This window comes from Zeus faber, assembly GCF_960531495.2.
Source record: "Zeus faber genome assembly, chromosome: 9".
NCBI lineage: Eukaryota > Metazoa > Chordata > Actinopteri > Zeiformes > Zeidae > Zeus > Zeus faber.
The window spans coordinates 6,751,694-6,766,680 of NC_137197.1; the positions used below are offsets into that span (position 1 = coordinate 6,751,694).

The 14,987-nt window shown below is 42.8% G+C and overlaps 3 protein-coding genes across 3 annotated transcripts; 1 reads left to right on the plus strand and 2 right to left on the minus strand.

Annotated features, from left to right (window-relative positions):
• Positions 1-1,152: 1,152 nt before the first annotated feature.
• On the minus strand, positions 1,153-2,913 carry LOC307235090 (claudin-4-like; the record flags this gene model as incomplete). Its single annotated transcript, XM_080007074.1, has 1 exon — positions 1,153-2,913. The coding sequence occupies one exon, from the start codon at positions 2,911-2,913 to the stop codon at positions 2,278-2,280; it is 636 nt and encodes a 211-aa protein (XP_079863200.1). The 3' UTR covers positions 1,153-2,277.
• Positions 2,914-4,317: 1,404 nt separating this feature from the next.
• Positions 4,318-5,478, minus strand: cldna (claudin a). Its single transcript, XM_080007071.1, has one exon. It carries the CDS (start codon positions 5,382-5,384, stop codon positions 4,761-4,763), a length of 624 nt encoding a protein of 207 aa, XP_079863197.1. The 5' UTR covers positions 5,385-5,478; the 3' UTR covers positions 4,318-4,760.
• Positions 5,479-12,514: 7,036 nt separating this feature from the next.
• On the plus strand, positions 12,515-13,186 carry LOC307234973 (claudin-4; the record flags this gene model as incomplete). Its single annotated transcript, XM_080006887.1, has 1 exon — positions 12,515-13,186. The coding sequence occupies one exon, from the start codon at positions 12,515-12,517 to the stop codon at positions 13,184-13,186; it is 672 nt and encodes a 223-aa protein (XP_079863013.1).
• Positions 13,187-14,987: the final 1,801 nt, after the last annotated feature.

A 14,987-nucleotide genomic window follows, 5' to 3' on the forward strand; every position in this document is an offset into this window, starting at 1 on the left:
CTCCTAAATATCAGTTTTAGTAAAAAAAAAAAAACCCAAATTCAGTTTGTTGGATCATTTTGTTTGGAAAACATGTAACTGTCTCGTGCGTGACTGATGGTTATTGTAATATAATCCTAATTGACAGACCTCTTTCATAGATGACACATACTGCTTTTATTTAATATAATATCACTCACCATTGTAGCATTTTTATAGTCATTTAGTTATTTTATTTTTCTTCAGTTAGTATTTAGTTACTTCTGAGTTAAAATCAGTGGGAAAAAAACCCCAATTTAAAATATAGCCCCAGGCAGCAACATACGGGGTCCAGTTTAGTCGTGTTAGGTCCAATGTTCCGAGTTTCCATAATGCCGTGATTTAAATGACGTCTCTCATTTTTCATGTGTTTTTCACATATTTCTCAGGCTCATGTGTTCAACCAAATCTCCATGCACCTACATCTGGGCCAATCGCCGTGCACTTACGTCATGAATGTTCCTCTTCTGTCGTTCAGTTTACTCAGAGGCGATACTCAGAGAGTTTTTTCTCAATTTGCAAAAAGAGTTAAAATCTTGCACTGTTTATTTTTTAAGTTAGACATTATATAATATTTTTTTGACTGCCTCTCAGCCTTGTAAACGTGTCCCACATTGTCCCACACAAACATTATCTTTGTCCCACATTTGGTTTGTTGGCATCTGGTCACCCTAGACCTGGTGTTTTGGCAAATTGGCGAAACTGATCAAATTCGTAAAACTGACCTCATCTATACCCAAGTAATTCAGTCAAATTTCAATAAATGCCTGAGAGATCTGATCTCAGTCTGTTTTTCTTAGCAAAAAACCTAGAGATATTCAACCGCATCAGAATAACAACCCATTCTGCCTGAAAATGCACCATTGGTGGAATTCAGGCCCATCCAGTCAAATGAAACCCACCAATCAAACACACTTCACCTCCAACTCATGTTTCAGTAACAACACTCTACAACGATCAGTGGGTTTGACCTTCCCCCTCAGCGGTATCTTCCCAAAGTAAATAAACAAAGATCAGGTTGATGGTTTATTTACAGTAAATAATGTTACGGGCATTATAATGGAGATAGTGATCGAAACCCCCAGATAGAAATGGAATACAACCAGCATCACAATAAGCTGAAAGGCAATACCATCTCAAACCTTGCTTTGAAAATCAATAATGATGACATTTTGAAAATGCACATGATACAAATATAATATATACAAGAGTTAATGGCGGTTGAGAGTTGCTCACCTTTCCATTGTATAGTAATTAAAGGTGTTATGTTACACACAGTATTTTCTTAATGGGGATTGAAAGAAGTTGAATTCTCACAGTGTTGAAATCAATCAATTGAAAAAAGATGAAATCGTACTTACATCTAAATTCTCCAAAAGGATAACAAAAACATATATTTTTTTATGACAGCAAGGGTGTTTTAACCTCACATGCTACTGTTAAAGCAGCACTATGTAACTTATTTTTTCCCCCCTAAAACAACAGCTTTAAAATCATTTTGATGGACTTGTGATATAGTGAATAGCACCTTTTTCACCCCTCCTGAATACCTGCTCTAGCACTATGTAACTTCTGTGTTCGGGTTCAAACGGCACCACGTCACTTCCTTGATGATTGGCTCAGGTAATGACAGTTTTTTTGCCTTGTAAAAGTTACTGAAAAAAACCCTGACAAATTATAAACTTGCCGGTCAAAATGTCCGTTAATAACGCTCATACAAAACGTAGCCGCTCCACCTCCCCGACGGTGCTGAGTAGACGGGCCAGTAGTGCCCTCACTTTCATTGCGCCACGAGATTTGTTTCAACCTCTGACTCACGTGTGGGAGCCGATCTGCCAGGCCGAGCACATCTGGTACCTACAGTTCACGGGTGTGCAAGGGCAGCTGTAACCGGGGTGTACATTATTTCTGCGTTCATAACATAGACTGTTATTGAAACGTGACCGATAAGGTTCAAATTTGTCCGGTAAAAAACCAATGGACCGAGCTTTAGGACAATGGTGTAAAAGTGCAATTGTGCTCAGAAACTGTACGGACGCTAAATCCCAAATACCAAAAGTTACAAAGTGCTGCTTTAAAGATGCTTAAGTCATTTCAGAATAGAGAATTATCTGTGAAGTGACCAATAAAATGCAAAAATTTGCAATAATTCAACCAGTTGCAAGCACACATGTCATGCTCGTCTTTGCTTAGTACCAGTTGTTTTGATTCAGAAAGTTCTTCCCAATGTCTTGCTTCATTTGCTCCCCAGGTGCAGCCTCACACATATTGCCTTGACGTGGAGCTGGATCGCGGCGGTGCATATTTGGGCACGTAGTGTGGGTGCTGGTCCTTCGGGGGGCAGTTCCAGCACAGCAGCCCCCCTCCGAACAGCAGCATCGTGGCGGCCCCCCAGCCGATGTACAGGGCCGCGCCCAGCTCTCGCCTCTGTGTGTTGAGCAACAGCGGGTTGTAGAAGTTGGTGATGATGGTGTGGGCGGACCAGGACACCGGGATGAGACAGAGAATCCCCGAGAGGATGAACAGAACTCCGGCCGCGATGCACGCCTTGGCCTTGGACCGCTCGTCCTCGATGCAGTTGGTGCATTTCCCACCGGCGATGGACAGGAGCACGCCGAAGATCCCAATCAAGATGGAGATGATGATCATGGCACGAGCAGCCTGAAGGTCCCGGGGCAGGGCCAGCATGGAGTCGTACACCTTGCACTGCATCTGCCCCGTGCTCTGCACCACGCAGTTCATCCACATGCCCTCCCAGATGGTCTGGGCCGTGACGATGTTGGCGCCAATGAAAGCCGTGACCTTCCACATGGGCAGGGCGCAAGTCACCACCACCATCAGCCAGCCGATCAGAGCCAAGGAGATGCCCATGATCTGGATCCCCTGAGATGCCATCTTGTCTTAGTTTGCTTCCACGGAAACCCAGACCTTTCAGGAGACGAAAAGGTGCGGGACAGTATTTATAGATTCTGCTGTGAGAGGAGGGACAGCAGACATGAGGGTCATGGGAAACCAGCGTTCCTCAGCTCCTATTGGCCACAACTGTTTACACACAAACAGAGCTGCACTGACCTCTATTAGCGCTGACCTACTAGAATACCAAGACAAGGTCAGAGACAAAAAGGCCTGATACTCTTGTTCATTAGTTGAATCATGTGACTTCTGGTATGACAGAGGGAAGCAGGTTGAAATCACACGTCCAACTAGATAAATGTTATTATATTGATGCATTTCTTCCATCTTTAAAAATGTTAGGGAAAGTTGACTTATACTTTTCATCTTTTACCGTTTAACCACACTGAGCATGGATTGGTGGGAATCCAGGGTGGAAAATTAACATTTTTAATCAAGAAATGTACTGAACTACAGCTTTGATTTATTTGTACTTTTCATGAGAAGTTCCATTTTATGTGAGCGGTTCAGTTTATGTTGTTACTGCGCTGCAGCTCAAAGAACAGATCTTCCACACAAGTGATGCGGTCAGCTCATAAAAAAGGTTCACTTTCAAGTTATAACCTGCCAATAATGAATGGGTAAAGTAGTAAACTGGACCAACAACACTTATAGTTTGACCGACAGTGAATAAGGGAGTACAGATGATGAGGTATGAGGTGCTGATGGTGTACAAGCACTTTTGGTTTTGATACTTGAGTACATTTAATACCAAGTCCATAAATACTACTGAGTGGAATGTTGAACGGACGACCCCCGCAGTGTTCTGTTTTGTTACACTATTGAAGTAAAAGGTATTTTCTAAGAAAGTATCTATCTAGGCTGCTTTTCTCTTTCCTATGCGTCTGAACCAAAAGTAAAGCAGGCCAACAATTGAAGCAATATCGTATTAAAAAAAAATATAAGGAATTACTTAAAAAATGAGTGTTGAATGTTGCTCCTTCAAGGGGCAGCATTGTACAACATATGACTCACACTAATAGTAGAAATAATCAGCACACTGAACTACGACACATTCTATGAATATAACTGATCATAACTTAACTTTTTATAAGTTATTATTACTTATATAAAGTACATAGTAGGCATGATATTGGTCAACATTTAAATCACCTTTTTTCTGTGATTTTTGATGTTGATTTAGTTTGGTTGACAATGATATATTTATCACGAATGTGCTGATTAGTTTGTATAAGTCTTTTGTATTTTTAAAACCTGTGTGTATGTTATGTGTAAAGGTTTAGCATCGGCTCTTCCAATACTAAGTGCAAATTCAAATCCCGAATATTCATAACTTAATATTACTAAATTGTTAGTGATCAGCAAAGAGTAACGAATAAGACTTGATTAAAGCTTGAAAAAAATATTTTATTTACATACATATTTGAACATTGAACTTGAACATTGAATATATGATCAGTTGAAGGCACACACCTAATGAAATGATATGTATAGAAACAAAACACACAAGTAACATATTTCAATGCAAATAGAAGAAGCAAAGCAATATCTTCTCTTTTCCGTTTCCAGAACCACTGAACCAACCGCCACCACCACTGGAACTGACTGGGCGCAGCCGTCTGGGTGTGGTTCCTGATCTCTCAACGGCTCAGCATCACCTGAGTTGTTGATTTATCCGGAGCTCAGTGCACATACAATCGTCAACATACTTGAAATACACAATCATACAGATGCAACGGTACTAATCAGCACAAAAGGCCGAAGAACATTTTCAAATCAAAATTTGGCACAAGTCCTTCTCAGTCCCATGTTTTCAATCTTCTCTCCACTCAAACATAGTCCTTGGCTCCGGTGGAGTGGGCAGCAGAGTATTTGGCAGAGTAGTTATCCTTGGGCGGGCAGTTTGTGCAGAGGAACCCTCCACCGAGGATGAGGAGGGCCGAGGCTCCCCAGCCGATGAAGAGTGCCGCGCCCAGCTCCTTCTTCTGATTGTTCCCCAACAGGGGATTGTAGAAGTTCCTGATGATGGAGCTGGCCGTCCAGCACACGGGGATTAGACACATGACGCCAGCGATGATGAAGATCACGCCGGCCGCGATGCAGACCTTGGACTTGGATCTCTCGTCCTCCACGCAGTTGGTGCACTTGCCCCCCGCCACCGACAGGAGGATGCCCACGATGCCGACCAGGATGGAGATGATCATGAGGGCGCGGGCCGCCTGCAGGTCCGAGGACAGGGCCAGCATGGAGTCGTACACCTTGCACTGCATCTGCCCCGTGCTCTGCACCACGCAGGTCATCCAGATCCCCTCCCAGGTGGTTTGGGCCGTGACGATGTTCTGACCGATGAAGGCCGTGACCCTCCACATGGGCAGGGCGGTTACAACGATGCAGCCGATCCAGCCAATGATGCCCAGGGCGATGCCCATGATCTGAAAGCCGGCAGATGCCATGGCTCCTCAAGGAAAAGCTTCTCTCGCAAGTTGTTTCAAAAGGAATTCCAAAAGGAAACGTCTTGAAGAACAGCTCAGTCCTGGTTTAACCGTCTCCAAGAGTTAATGTTTAGAGAGGGTTGGAGCAGGTCTTTTATTTGTTACTCGGGTGGGGCTTGCCGGTACGCAAACATGTACAAAACGTCACACAGACATGTAACGTAAGAGCGCCGCCCCCACCCCCTCCTCCCTTAAGGCGTCTGTCTTCATGTCAGTTTTGGTCTTTTCTTGTCCTTTGATCGTGACAGTGACTCACAGCTACCAACTTAGGGCTATGATGGCATTTGAAAAACACACTGGTAACACCCTGTACATTGTGTTGTTCGTGTTTTACTCCATTTTAGTTATTTTTTACTGCATTGTTGTTGTTGTTGTTGTTGTACATTACACTGTTTTAAATTAAACTCAACGTCGGCAAGATTCACGAGACTCAAGTTGAGACAGGAAAAACATTTCAGATTACTTCTCGCACTTAACGTCTTAAAGAAACTGTTCGACAGAGGGGGAGGGAGATAGATAGATAGATAGATAGATAGATAGATAGATAGATAGATAGATAGATAGATAGATAGATAGATAGATAGATAGATAGATAGATAGATAGATAGATAGATAGACAGATAGACAGATAGATGGATCTATTACGAACTAAACATGTTTGAACAAACATGTTAAACAATTAAAACAGCATGAAAATGATGGGAGAATTTTGAGCATAGTTTGTTTTGATTTGATCTTAAAAAATAGTAATTTTCTTTTTGTATTTTTTTTCTTACATTAAGCGGTATTGATTTTCTTACATACTGTATATTGTAGTTTTGGTATAATGCTGTGCAAAACGTCATTAAATTAAAGAATAACCAAGTTTAAAAAATGCGTGAATTTGACTTTGATCATTTGTTTGCCTCAGCCATTTGAACATTGCTAAATTGCTAATTTCTATTTGCAGTCAGGGAGAAAAACAAGCACCACGATCAAGGCAGTGAGGACTGAATAGCCCAGCCCACAGACCATCTCTGTGTATTAATAGATAAAACAACATTTAGGTTCTGACCTTGAAGCGATGGGATGTGGAGCTCGGACCCTCCGCTGTGCTTTCTCCGCAGCAGTGCTTGTGCGCCTGGTCGTCCGGGGGTCTCGGTAGAACTCTCACCAGGGGTCCACGGCAGCAAGGAAACATCAGAAAGATTGAGGCAGAAATGCAAACAAAAAAAATAACCTGATGTCAGTTGTTAGACGGTTGTAAAAAAAAAAAGAAAGAGTTCATGGGCCAGTGAGAGCGGGCAAAGAGAATTAGAAAGAGAATCAGATTGTTTAAGAGATGAATGGAGGCAGTGTTTGGGAGCCAAAACCGCCGTTAGGACTATAATGCCTCTATTTTACCCAAGGTAGGATCATTAAAGCCCCCCGGTCCGGCTCTGGAGATTGGGTTCCACCAACAGGTAGGCAGGGAGGAATTCCACAATTAAGTCTCCGAGGAGGAACGACTTCAAGAGCATATCAGCTTCCCCATAAGATTCCTCCCAAACTCACTGTTTCAGGATCATATATATTGATACAACAAAATAATAAAATAAACTTGTTTAGAGTCGCTGCGTCAACTCGATGACCATAACATCTAATTGCATTTGATATTAAAGCTCTATGTGATGACTTTTGGTGGGGAAATATGAACTTTTAGTTGCCAGCCCTATCAGCTGACAACCCCCAAAGGAAGCCATTAACATACCGTGGAATAGTTGAGACCCTGTATTTCTTAGGCTTGAGGTACTGGTTAGGGTGAATAGTGCCACATGGAAAATTGATGTTTGAAAAAACAAAATATCAGAGCCGGCGAAGCAGCTTTCGTAAACACGGAAAGTTATCGGTTCCCCCACTGGAACGACCGAATAAGTTAAAAAAAGACCATTACAGACACCAACGCATGAAGATGCGGTTCTGACCCCATGGGCTGACATTCAGTTACCCAGCACACATTTAAATATAGATTCGTTCACCGCGCTGAAAGGCACCTTGAAAGTAAACGTTATGTCGCCATGATCATAACGCCGAACTTTCATCAGGCTGCTGTGATCAATTCCTGCCTCTGGCTTTGACCGCCAGGCAAGGTGCGCAGTGAACCAGCCAGTTTAACCGACGTGCTTGGGTGTCGTTGGTGCGAGGCCCGGGCCTGCCTCACTGGGCGTGCGGGCACTTGTCCCCTCAGCAACTGTGAAACCTTTCCCACGGCTGACGCGGTCGCACTTGTTGGTGCACAGTTCGCTTTGACAGAGTTTCTCCATTTAAGGAAGTTTGCACAAGGGTTTGCTCCGTAATGTACATTGGTTAATTGTACACGCTCTATTGAATACTTTAAAGTCACCACTTTTGAGGTAGATTATTCACTCGTAATTACTATTAGTGCTGACTTTGACCTTGCAAAAACCTATGAAACACAGTATGAGACAGTGTGGCAGTGGTGTACTGGTAAGTACACTGGGCCAAAAATAACATCACTGAACAGAAAGTAATGCGGTTTGCATAATACAAATATTAGAAAGAGACTATTTATTGCAGAATAATGAGTAAGAATCAAAGGCCTCACAACAGCATGTAAAAAACATAAATTGTTATCACTGTTCAACGACACCAGACACATGCTGACGTTACTCAGGTGATGTTCATGGGAGCTGTAGTCATAGAAACAGAACCTGCGACCGACACCATGATTCTCAGCCTTTTTCAAATCGAGGACCTTCAGTGTCACACACATTAAGCCACAGAGCCAATTTGAGAAGAAAAGACTTGAGAAGACATCCAATAAAAACCACGTAATATCCTCTCCAAACAAAGCAGCCCAAGTACATTTCAACTTCAACACACACAAGAAATAAAATCTGGAATGCAGGTTCCGGCATCTCCCACGGGTTCAGATAACGTGTCCAACATTTTAACATTTTGGAATTGAAATCGGAATCCTCCTTAGTTTCGGACGGTGGGTGCCAGTGTTTAGTAATCAAACACAAAGATGAGTAGTTTATTCAACTTTTCAATCTTTGGGCAGAATGTGTGTGTGTGTGTGTGTGTGTGGGCGGCTGAACAGTGTCCCTAGTTAGCGTGTGATGTCATCGCTCTGGGCCCCGGGGCCATTGAGGAGGAACGGAGTCACAGTTTCAGTGGCTAGTCTGCCGCACCTGACAGGATTGGGATTTTAACATGACTCATCCGTGTTCGGGCACAACATTCCAAACAAGTGCATGTCCCGGGTCCTTGGGAAGCATTGGAAGGCTCATTTCATTTTATGAAGGGTTTGGATCGACAGAGATCTCTGATGAAGCAACGATGTTTCCCACAACACGCCTTGTCCGAATAGTTAGCTGTAAGGTTTTGTCATGATAGAGCCAAAACATTTTTTGTCGCAGGGTTGTTGTTTTAATGTTGTTGTTTTTTTAAATGCCTGATAAACGACTACATCTGAATGTGTTTTCGGCGCATTTGAGGACCTGGTCTGTCTGGGTTTGAAATCAGTCTGGGAGTGAAAGTTAGATTACATTTTTCATTTATTTATTATAATAACACAAACAGACAGGGGATGATTAGATAGTGGGTGGTGGCTGATTCCATTTCAACTCTTTCGAGTGGCAGGATCTCGGAGACGGAAAATAATGATTACTGAACAAAGTTTTCCTGAGAAAAGATCAGGTCAGTTTTGAATGTTCTAACTGTAAATGGAACGACTCGATGGAAACACAGTTTGTTTAGACGTTGCAGCACTCAAGCCAGTGCCAAGCTTAACACAACTCCCAACCTCCCAATCTCTCTCTCTCTCTCTCTCTCTCTAACCTCTCCCAGTCCTTGGAGGGTGAGACGCAGCTTGTTTTTTATAAATGGAGGATGGGTGTTTGTGTGTGTGTTTGTGTGTGTGTGTGTGTGTGTGTGTGTGTGTGTGCGTGTGTGTGTGTGTGTGTGTGTGTGTGTGTGTGTGTGTGTGTGTGTGTGTGTGTGTGTGTGTGCGTGTGTGTGTGCGTGCGCGCTCAGCCGCAGGGCTCCAAGGCACCTGCAGCTCATGGAGAACAGGTCGGACTTGCTCCCGCTCCCACAGGCAGGTGGAGCTGAGCGGGGGAAGAATCTCTACAAGTTGATACTTGAGAATAACAAAAAGGTCCAAACACACTCCTGAAGCACCTGCTTTAAAATGGCCAACTGCATGAATCACCCCCATGACCCGGTCCCATAATCACAAGGTGTGACACATGTTAAGGTTTATGTTATATTCTATTTTTGTGTATTAAACGGGGTTGTCTTTGGGCAACTTATCATGTTTTCAAGGCAGTGGGTAATCTTGACCAGTGTGGTTTGTGTATAAAGTGTAAAGTTGATAATAATCTGGGTTTGGTTAAGTTAAAGTCAACCCTGGTTCCTCCATAAAAAAAACAACCATTATGGGCAAGAGAGAACCCTAGGAGATATTTTACAAAATGAAAAATTTTCTCCCACCACATGGTGGCATCTTTCCCCTTGAGTATCATGCTGCAAAGATCACCTTGTGCTGTTTCTCAAGTTTCCCAGGTCTTTCTCAAGCGCAGGGTGGAGGTGTTCCAATGCTGAGGTTTTTCCTCTGGGAAGGTTTGCCAACTCCCTGTTCCAGCTCTTGACTGGTGCATGGGTTCTGCCAAATGTGGGAAAATTATGGAGAAAAGAAACAATATTAAGCTACTCATAAATTTTGTACGGTCAAAGATTGGCTGTATTTGTCTGGCAGTAATTAACCAACCCCTAACATTTTTTTTTTTTTTTTTTTTTAAAGGAGTTCATAAACAAGTTCATCAAAGCAGCTATGTTTTTTTAACAAGGCAGCTCTCATTTTCTTGCTCCTCTTTCCTGAGTTTTCACCTCAGATGGAGTTTAAATATTTAAGAAACAAACCAACTTCTTTATTTGCTTTTCACAAAGATGATGAGACACAATATACAAGTTAAAATGATTAACTGTATTCACACCATCCGAATGTCAACACTGGAGCTATCTACATTGGGACCAAGATACTTAGATTTAAAGAATGCCACAAGGACGCCATCTACTGAAGTAATGCACACAATTCCATTAATTTCAGATTCAACACAGTTGGCTTAATACCTGTTTAGGATTTCACATGCAATAGTGATAATAATAACAATAATAATAATAATAATTATTATTATTATTATTATTATTATAATACAGCAATAATAATGCATGAAGCTGCATTCTTTAGGCTCCAGGTTCATTGATAACTCTGATTATTGATACAATAACTAACACAATGGCACTTAGGTGTGTACTTGAGATCACTTATACACAAAACACTCAACAAGTCGCTCCTCGTTTTGTGTAAAAAGGGAAAGATATATTTCTTTGTCAGGCTCTACCTTTCAAAGTGCAAGTGGCACAAGAGTGTCTTGGTGGTATTTTGCTGACATGCAACTGTTTCTTCTACACTGTATTTTTAGTGTAGCCTAAAACAAAGGTAACACAACCTTCCATTTAATTGCGAGAGTTGCAACAACTTAATCAGGCTTACCATTCAAACTTCAAACACCGTTGGGCACGTTTAGTTCAACATGCAGAGGAAGTCCAAAAAGGACACCGTTGTTGGTGACCTCCACCTCTCCACCGCTCTGATGATGAGTTCCCCACTGGCGAGACGGCTTGATCCGGACCCGGTCATCTGGGCCGTTGACCCCCGGTGACCTCTGTTTGGAGCAGGAAACCGCCGTAATGACACAGAAGGAGCGAGCGGCCGGCCCCGACAGCCAAGCAGACCGGCGTTTATGGGTCAAGCGAGGAACTCAACGAGTGACGCTCAATAATTCATTCAAAATAAAAACTGATTTTGTCTCATTATATGTCAGCGCTTGTAAAGCCTGTGAACTGTTCAATGTGTATGTTTGTGACTGCTGGATAAATGTCTATTTAACCCGCTTTTGCCTTCTAGTTTGTGTTGAGTAACAAGACAAAGTCATTAAAACACCAACTAAATAACTCTGGTCACAATAAGATGAAATGCAGATACCTGTTTTTTAAGCGTACTCTTTTTTGTATTGTATATATTAGTATATATTTCATATAAAGTGAATAATTCTTCTTCGGAACTGCTGAACTGACTTAACACAGATGACGGGGAGAGGCAGTGTTTACTGGATCGACTCCCTGGCCGTGACTCCCCATGTCTGCTTGGTGTTGGTTTGAAGTTGAGCACGATGTAGAAGTTGATGATGAGGATGTGAAGTCATCAATAACAAACTTGAATGTTTGGCAGGATCTTGATTAAATAGTTTGAGTGTCCAGGGAACTTATATTTGGAAAGTTCTACTGGAAGAGTCCCACAGGCTGAGAACGAGGCCTGCAGTCCACTGCCCTGTGTTTTCGGCTTGCCAGGATGTATTATGTACCTGCCTATTTCAGGAAAACAAAGCCTGTCATTGTCTTCCTTTACCTTGCATGAACATCTCATTCACAGAGTGATTCAGCGTTTTCTCTCCCGAGGTCGTCACGTGACGCAAATGCACAGGATTTTAAACACATTAATAAGGATTCCAGTAATAAACAGTTGTTTACTGCAAATTAATTAAAAGGTCTCTTTCTCAAGTTCGATTGTAAAAGCAAAATGATATGTACTGCTTGAAAGTGATTTGGACTGTGTCATGTGCTGTAATAAATAAATCAAATGTCTTAAATATTTACATCTAAACACAATGAATGATCATTTCAATGCAAACTGGGGATTATAAAATCACAAGTTCCTGAATGTCAAAGATTTCATCTTTGACACCAGCTATGATTGGGAAGACTGTAAAACGAAAATATTAGGGTTCTCTCGAATGCAAATGTAATTTAAAAGTAAATACGATGCCAGCTTGAGCTGACTCCACCTTCACTCTTCTTTGCGATATAAAGAAGGTAGAATCTGTTTCTCCCCCTCTTCATCACCCACTAAAAGCCTTGAGACTTGAGCCAGGGAGATTTGATATCACCTTCATCTCAAGAGGGCTGAGCTCGCGGACACAGAGGGGCCTCTATCCCACCGTGCCCAGGAACACAGCCTCATCCAGCTCCAGCTCTTAACCCCGGCGATGTACTCTGCAGGCTTGGAGATCCTCGGGATGATCATGGCCGTGGCCGGCTGGCTGGGGGTGATGGTGGCCTGCGGCCTGCCAATGTGGCGGGTGGCCGCCTACATCGGCCAGAACATCGTCATCTCCCAGGTGATCTGGGAAGGCCTGTGGATGAACTGCTCGGTGCAGAGCACGGGCCAAATGCACTGCAAGGTGCACGACTCCATGCTGGGGCTGCCGGTAGACCTGCAGGCGGCCCGGGCTTTGGTCATTGTATCCATGGTGCTGTGCATCGTGGGTATTGGCCTGTCCGTGGCCGGCGCCAAGTGTACCAACTGCAGCGCGGATGTGGCCAGCAAGCCGCGGATCGTCCTGGCAGCAGGGCTGACCTTCATGGTGGCTGGGCTGCTGCTGCTGGTCGCTGTGTCGTGGACAGCCAACGCCATCGTCTTGGATTTCTACGACCCACTACTGGAGGACACCGGGAAGAGGGAGTTTGGGAACTCCCTCTACTTTGGCTGGGCCGCCGCCTGCCTGCTCATACTTGGGGGAGCCCTGCTCTGCTGCTCCTGTCCCCCCAGGGAATCGGCTCCAGCGTCCAGGGCAGCCAGCACCGTCCCCCCCAGGGTGGACTACTCAGCAGTGAAGACCATGCCAGTCAACGGATACACCAGGAGGGACTACGTGTGAACATCAGACGTGTAGGCTCAGACACAGGCCTCCCTTTTGGACTGACGTGAAAAACAGTGTCAGCAACATCACCCTGTGATGCTTCTGCAGTAGCCATGGACGGGTGGTGTCATGAGAAGGAGGTAGCACCTGGGAACTACAACTGCGACACGCTTTGACTTTTTATACTTAACAGCTTCTGTAGTAGAAATGATTTCTTCATGGTAACGTATTAAAAAAAAAACAACGTAAGAATGCAACTCCTAAACACCCTTTTTATTTGAATGAAAAAATAAAGTAGTTTTTTTTTGCTTTTGAAGAACATTTTCAGTGGCGAAATGTGATAAATATTATTTCATTTTATAAAGAAATTATAGAAATTAAAAATACTTAATTAATTTTTGTATTTATTTATTTACTAAGATATAATCTCGGAAATACGGTGGTTTACATTGGAATGTGATTACAGCCTGTAAACCTGTTGAGAATTAACTATAATGAGTAGCAATAATGTCCGTGCAAAAGCATTTAAACGATTTCTAGAAAAATATAACCACCGGTTAACAACAGTCACGTATCCAGTTTGAATTTTAAGACTCAAAAAACTGTTAATAAAGCAAATAAAATAAGAGCAATACCGGTTTAAAAGCTCAACACAATTAGACCTGCTAACAGCCCGACCGCTGCTCAGGCTAATTGGGTTTTTGATTTCAGTTAATCTCACGGCAACGGGGAGCAGCAACAATGGCCGGCCTGTTTCAGAGGAAAAACCTCCTGCTCCCGTCAATTGTATCTCGGTCTCCGTTTGAGTCAGAGATAAGAACCCCCTCTCCCCATCTGCGAGGGGAACCAACACTGTAATAACGGCCACTCAAAGAAAGGACCCATTGATTCGCTGGTTTCGAGACTTTTCACATTCTTCCCTGGGTAAGACAAGAATGTGGGGAAAAAAAAAATGTCAACTTAGCAACATATTGTTTGAGCTGTGCGGTGAACACTTTGGGTCAAAACTTGGTCCTTAAAAAGTTCACAAAACAAAGAGAAGCGATTTGGGTTAAAGGAGTGAACAGTCCTGTTGGGATTTGCTTTCCGTCGTGAAAAGCCACGTTAACCTCAAACCACCACAGCAACAGGTGCAAAGTAGGTCGGATGGATTTCAGGATTAGATAGATAGCTCTCAAAGTCACAAGAGGAGGGGCAAAAAGAGACATATGTTGTGATCACTGATCAAGTCAGATTTTCTTGTTTTTCCTAAGTCGAAATGCTTCTACATTTATCATTTTATTTTTATTTTACTTCATCAGTTCTTCGAGTGAAGAGCTTAACAGACCAGCAGGTAAAGGAGCAAAATACAAAATGAAGGGTTTCATTTACCCGAAGTAGGTAGTATACATTTCTATGGGTAAGAAACTGGTTCAAGGCGAGAAGAGGCCAAAAGAATACGCAGCGCAGCCTCAAATGAACCGCTCCACACCACAAACTGTGAAGTCAAATCGGTACGGTCGAATGCTCGCTGTCAGGCAAGGAAGGAATGTCCCCCCCAGTTACAGAGGAACTGGGGGGGACATTCCTTCAACATTAAACAAAGATTAATAAATAAAGAATTACATCAATATGAACTTTTTGATCACATTAATCAAAAATTGACATAGTGTTCTATACATAAATTTACTTTGTTTGAGTGTTATGATAAATGAAAATGTGAAATAAAGTACATTAGTGTCAGGCAGCATGGTTTCCCCACTTGTTATGAGATAGCCAGATACTCCCGAGAAAATCGACTTTTCAAATCGTTTTTTTAATGTGTTAAATATTAAAAAAT

Coding starts and splice junctions, on each gene's coding strand:
- cldna (XM_080007071.1), bottom strand. CDS start 5,384: ATGGCATCTGCCGGCTTTCAGATCATGGGCATCGCCCTGGGCATCATT.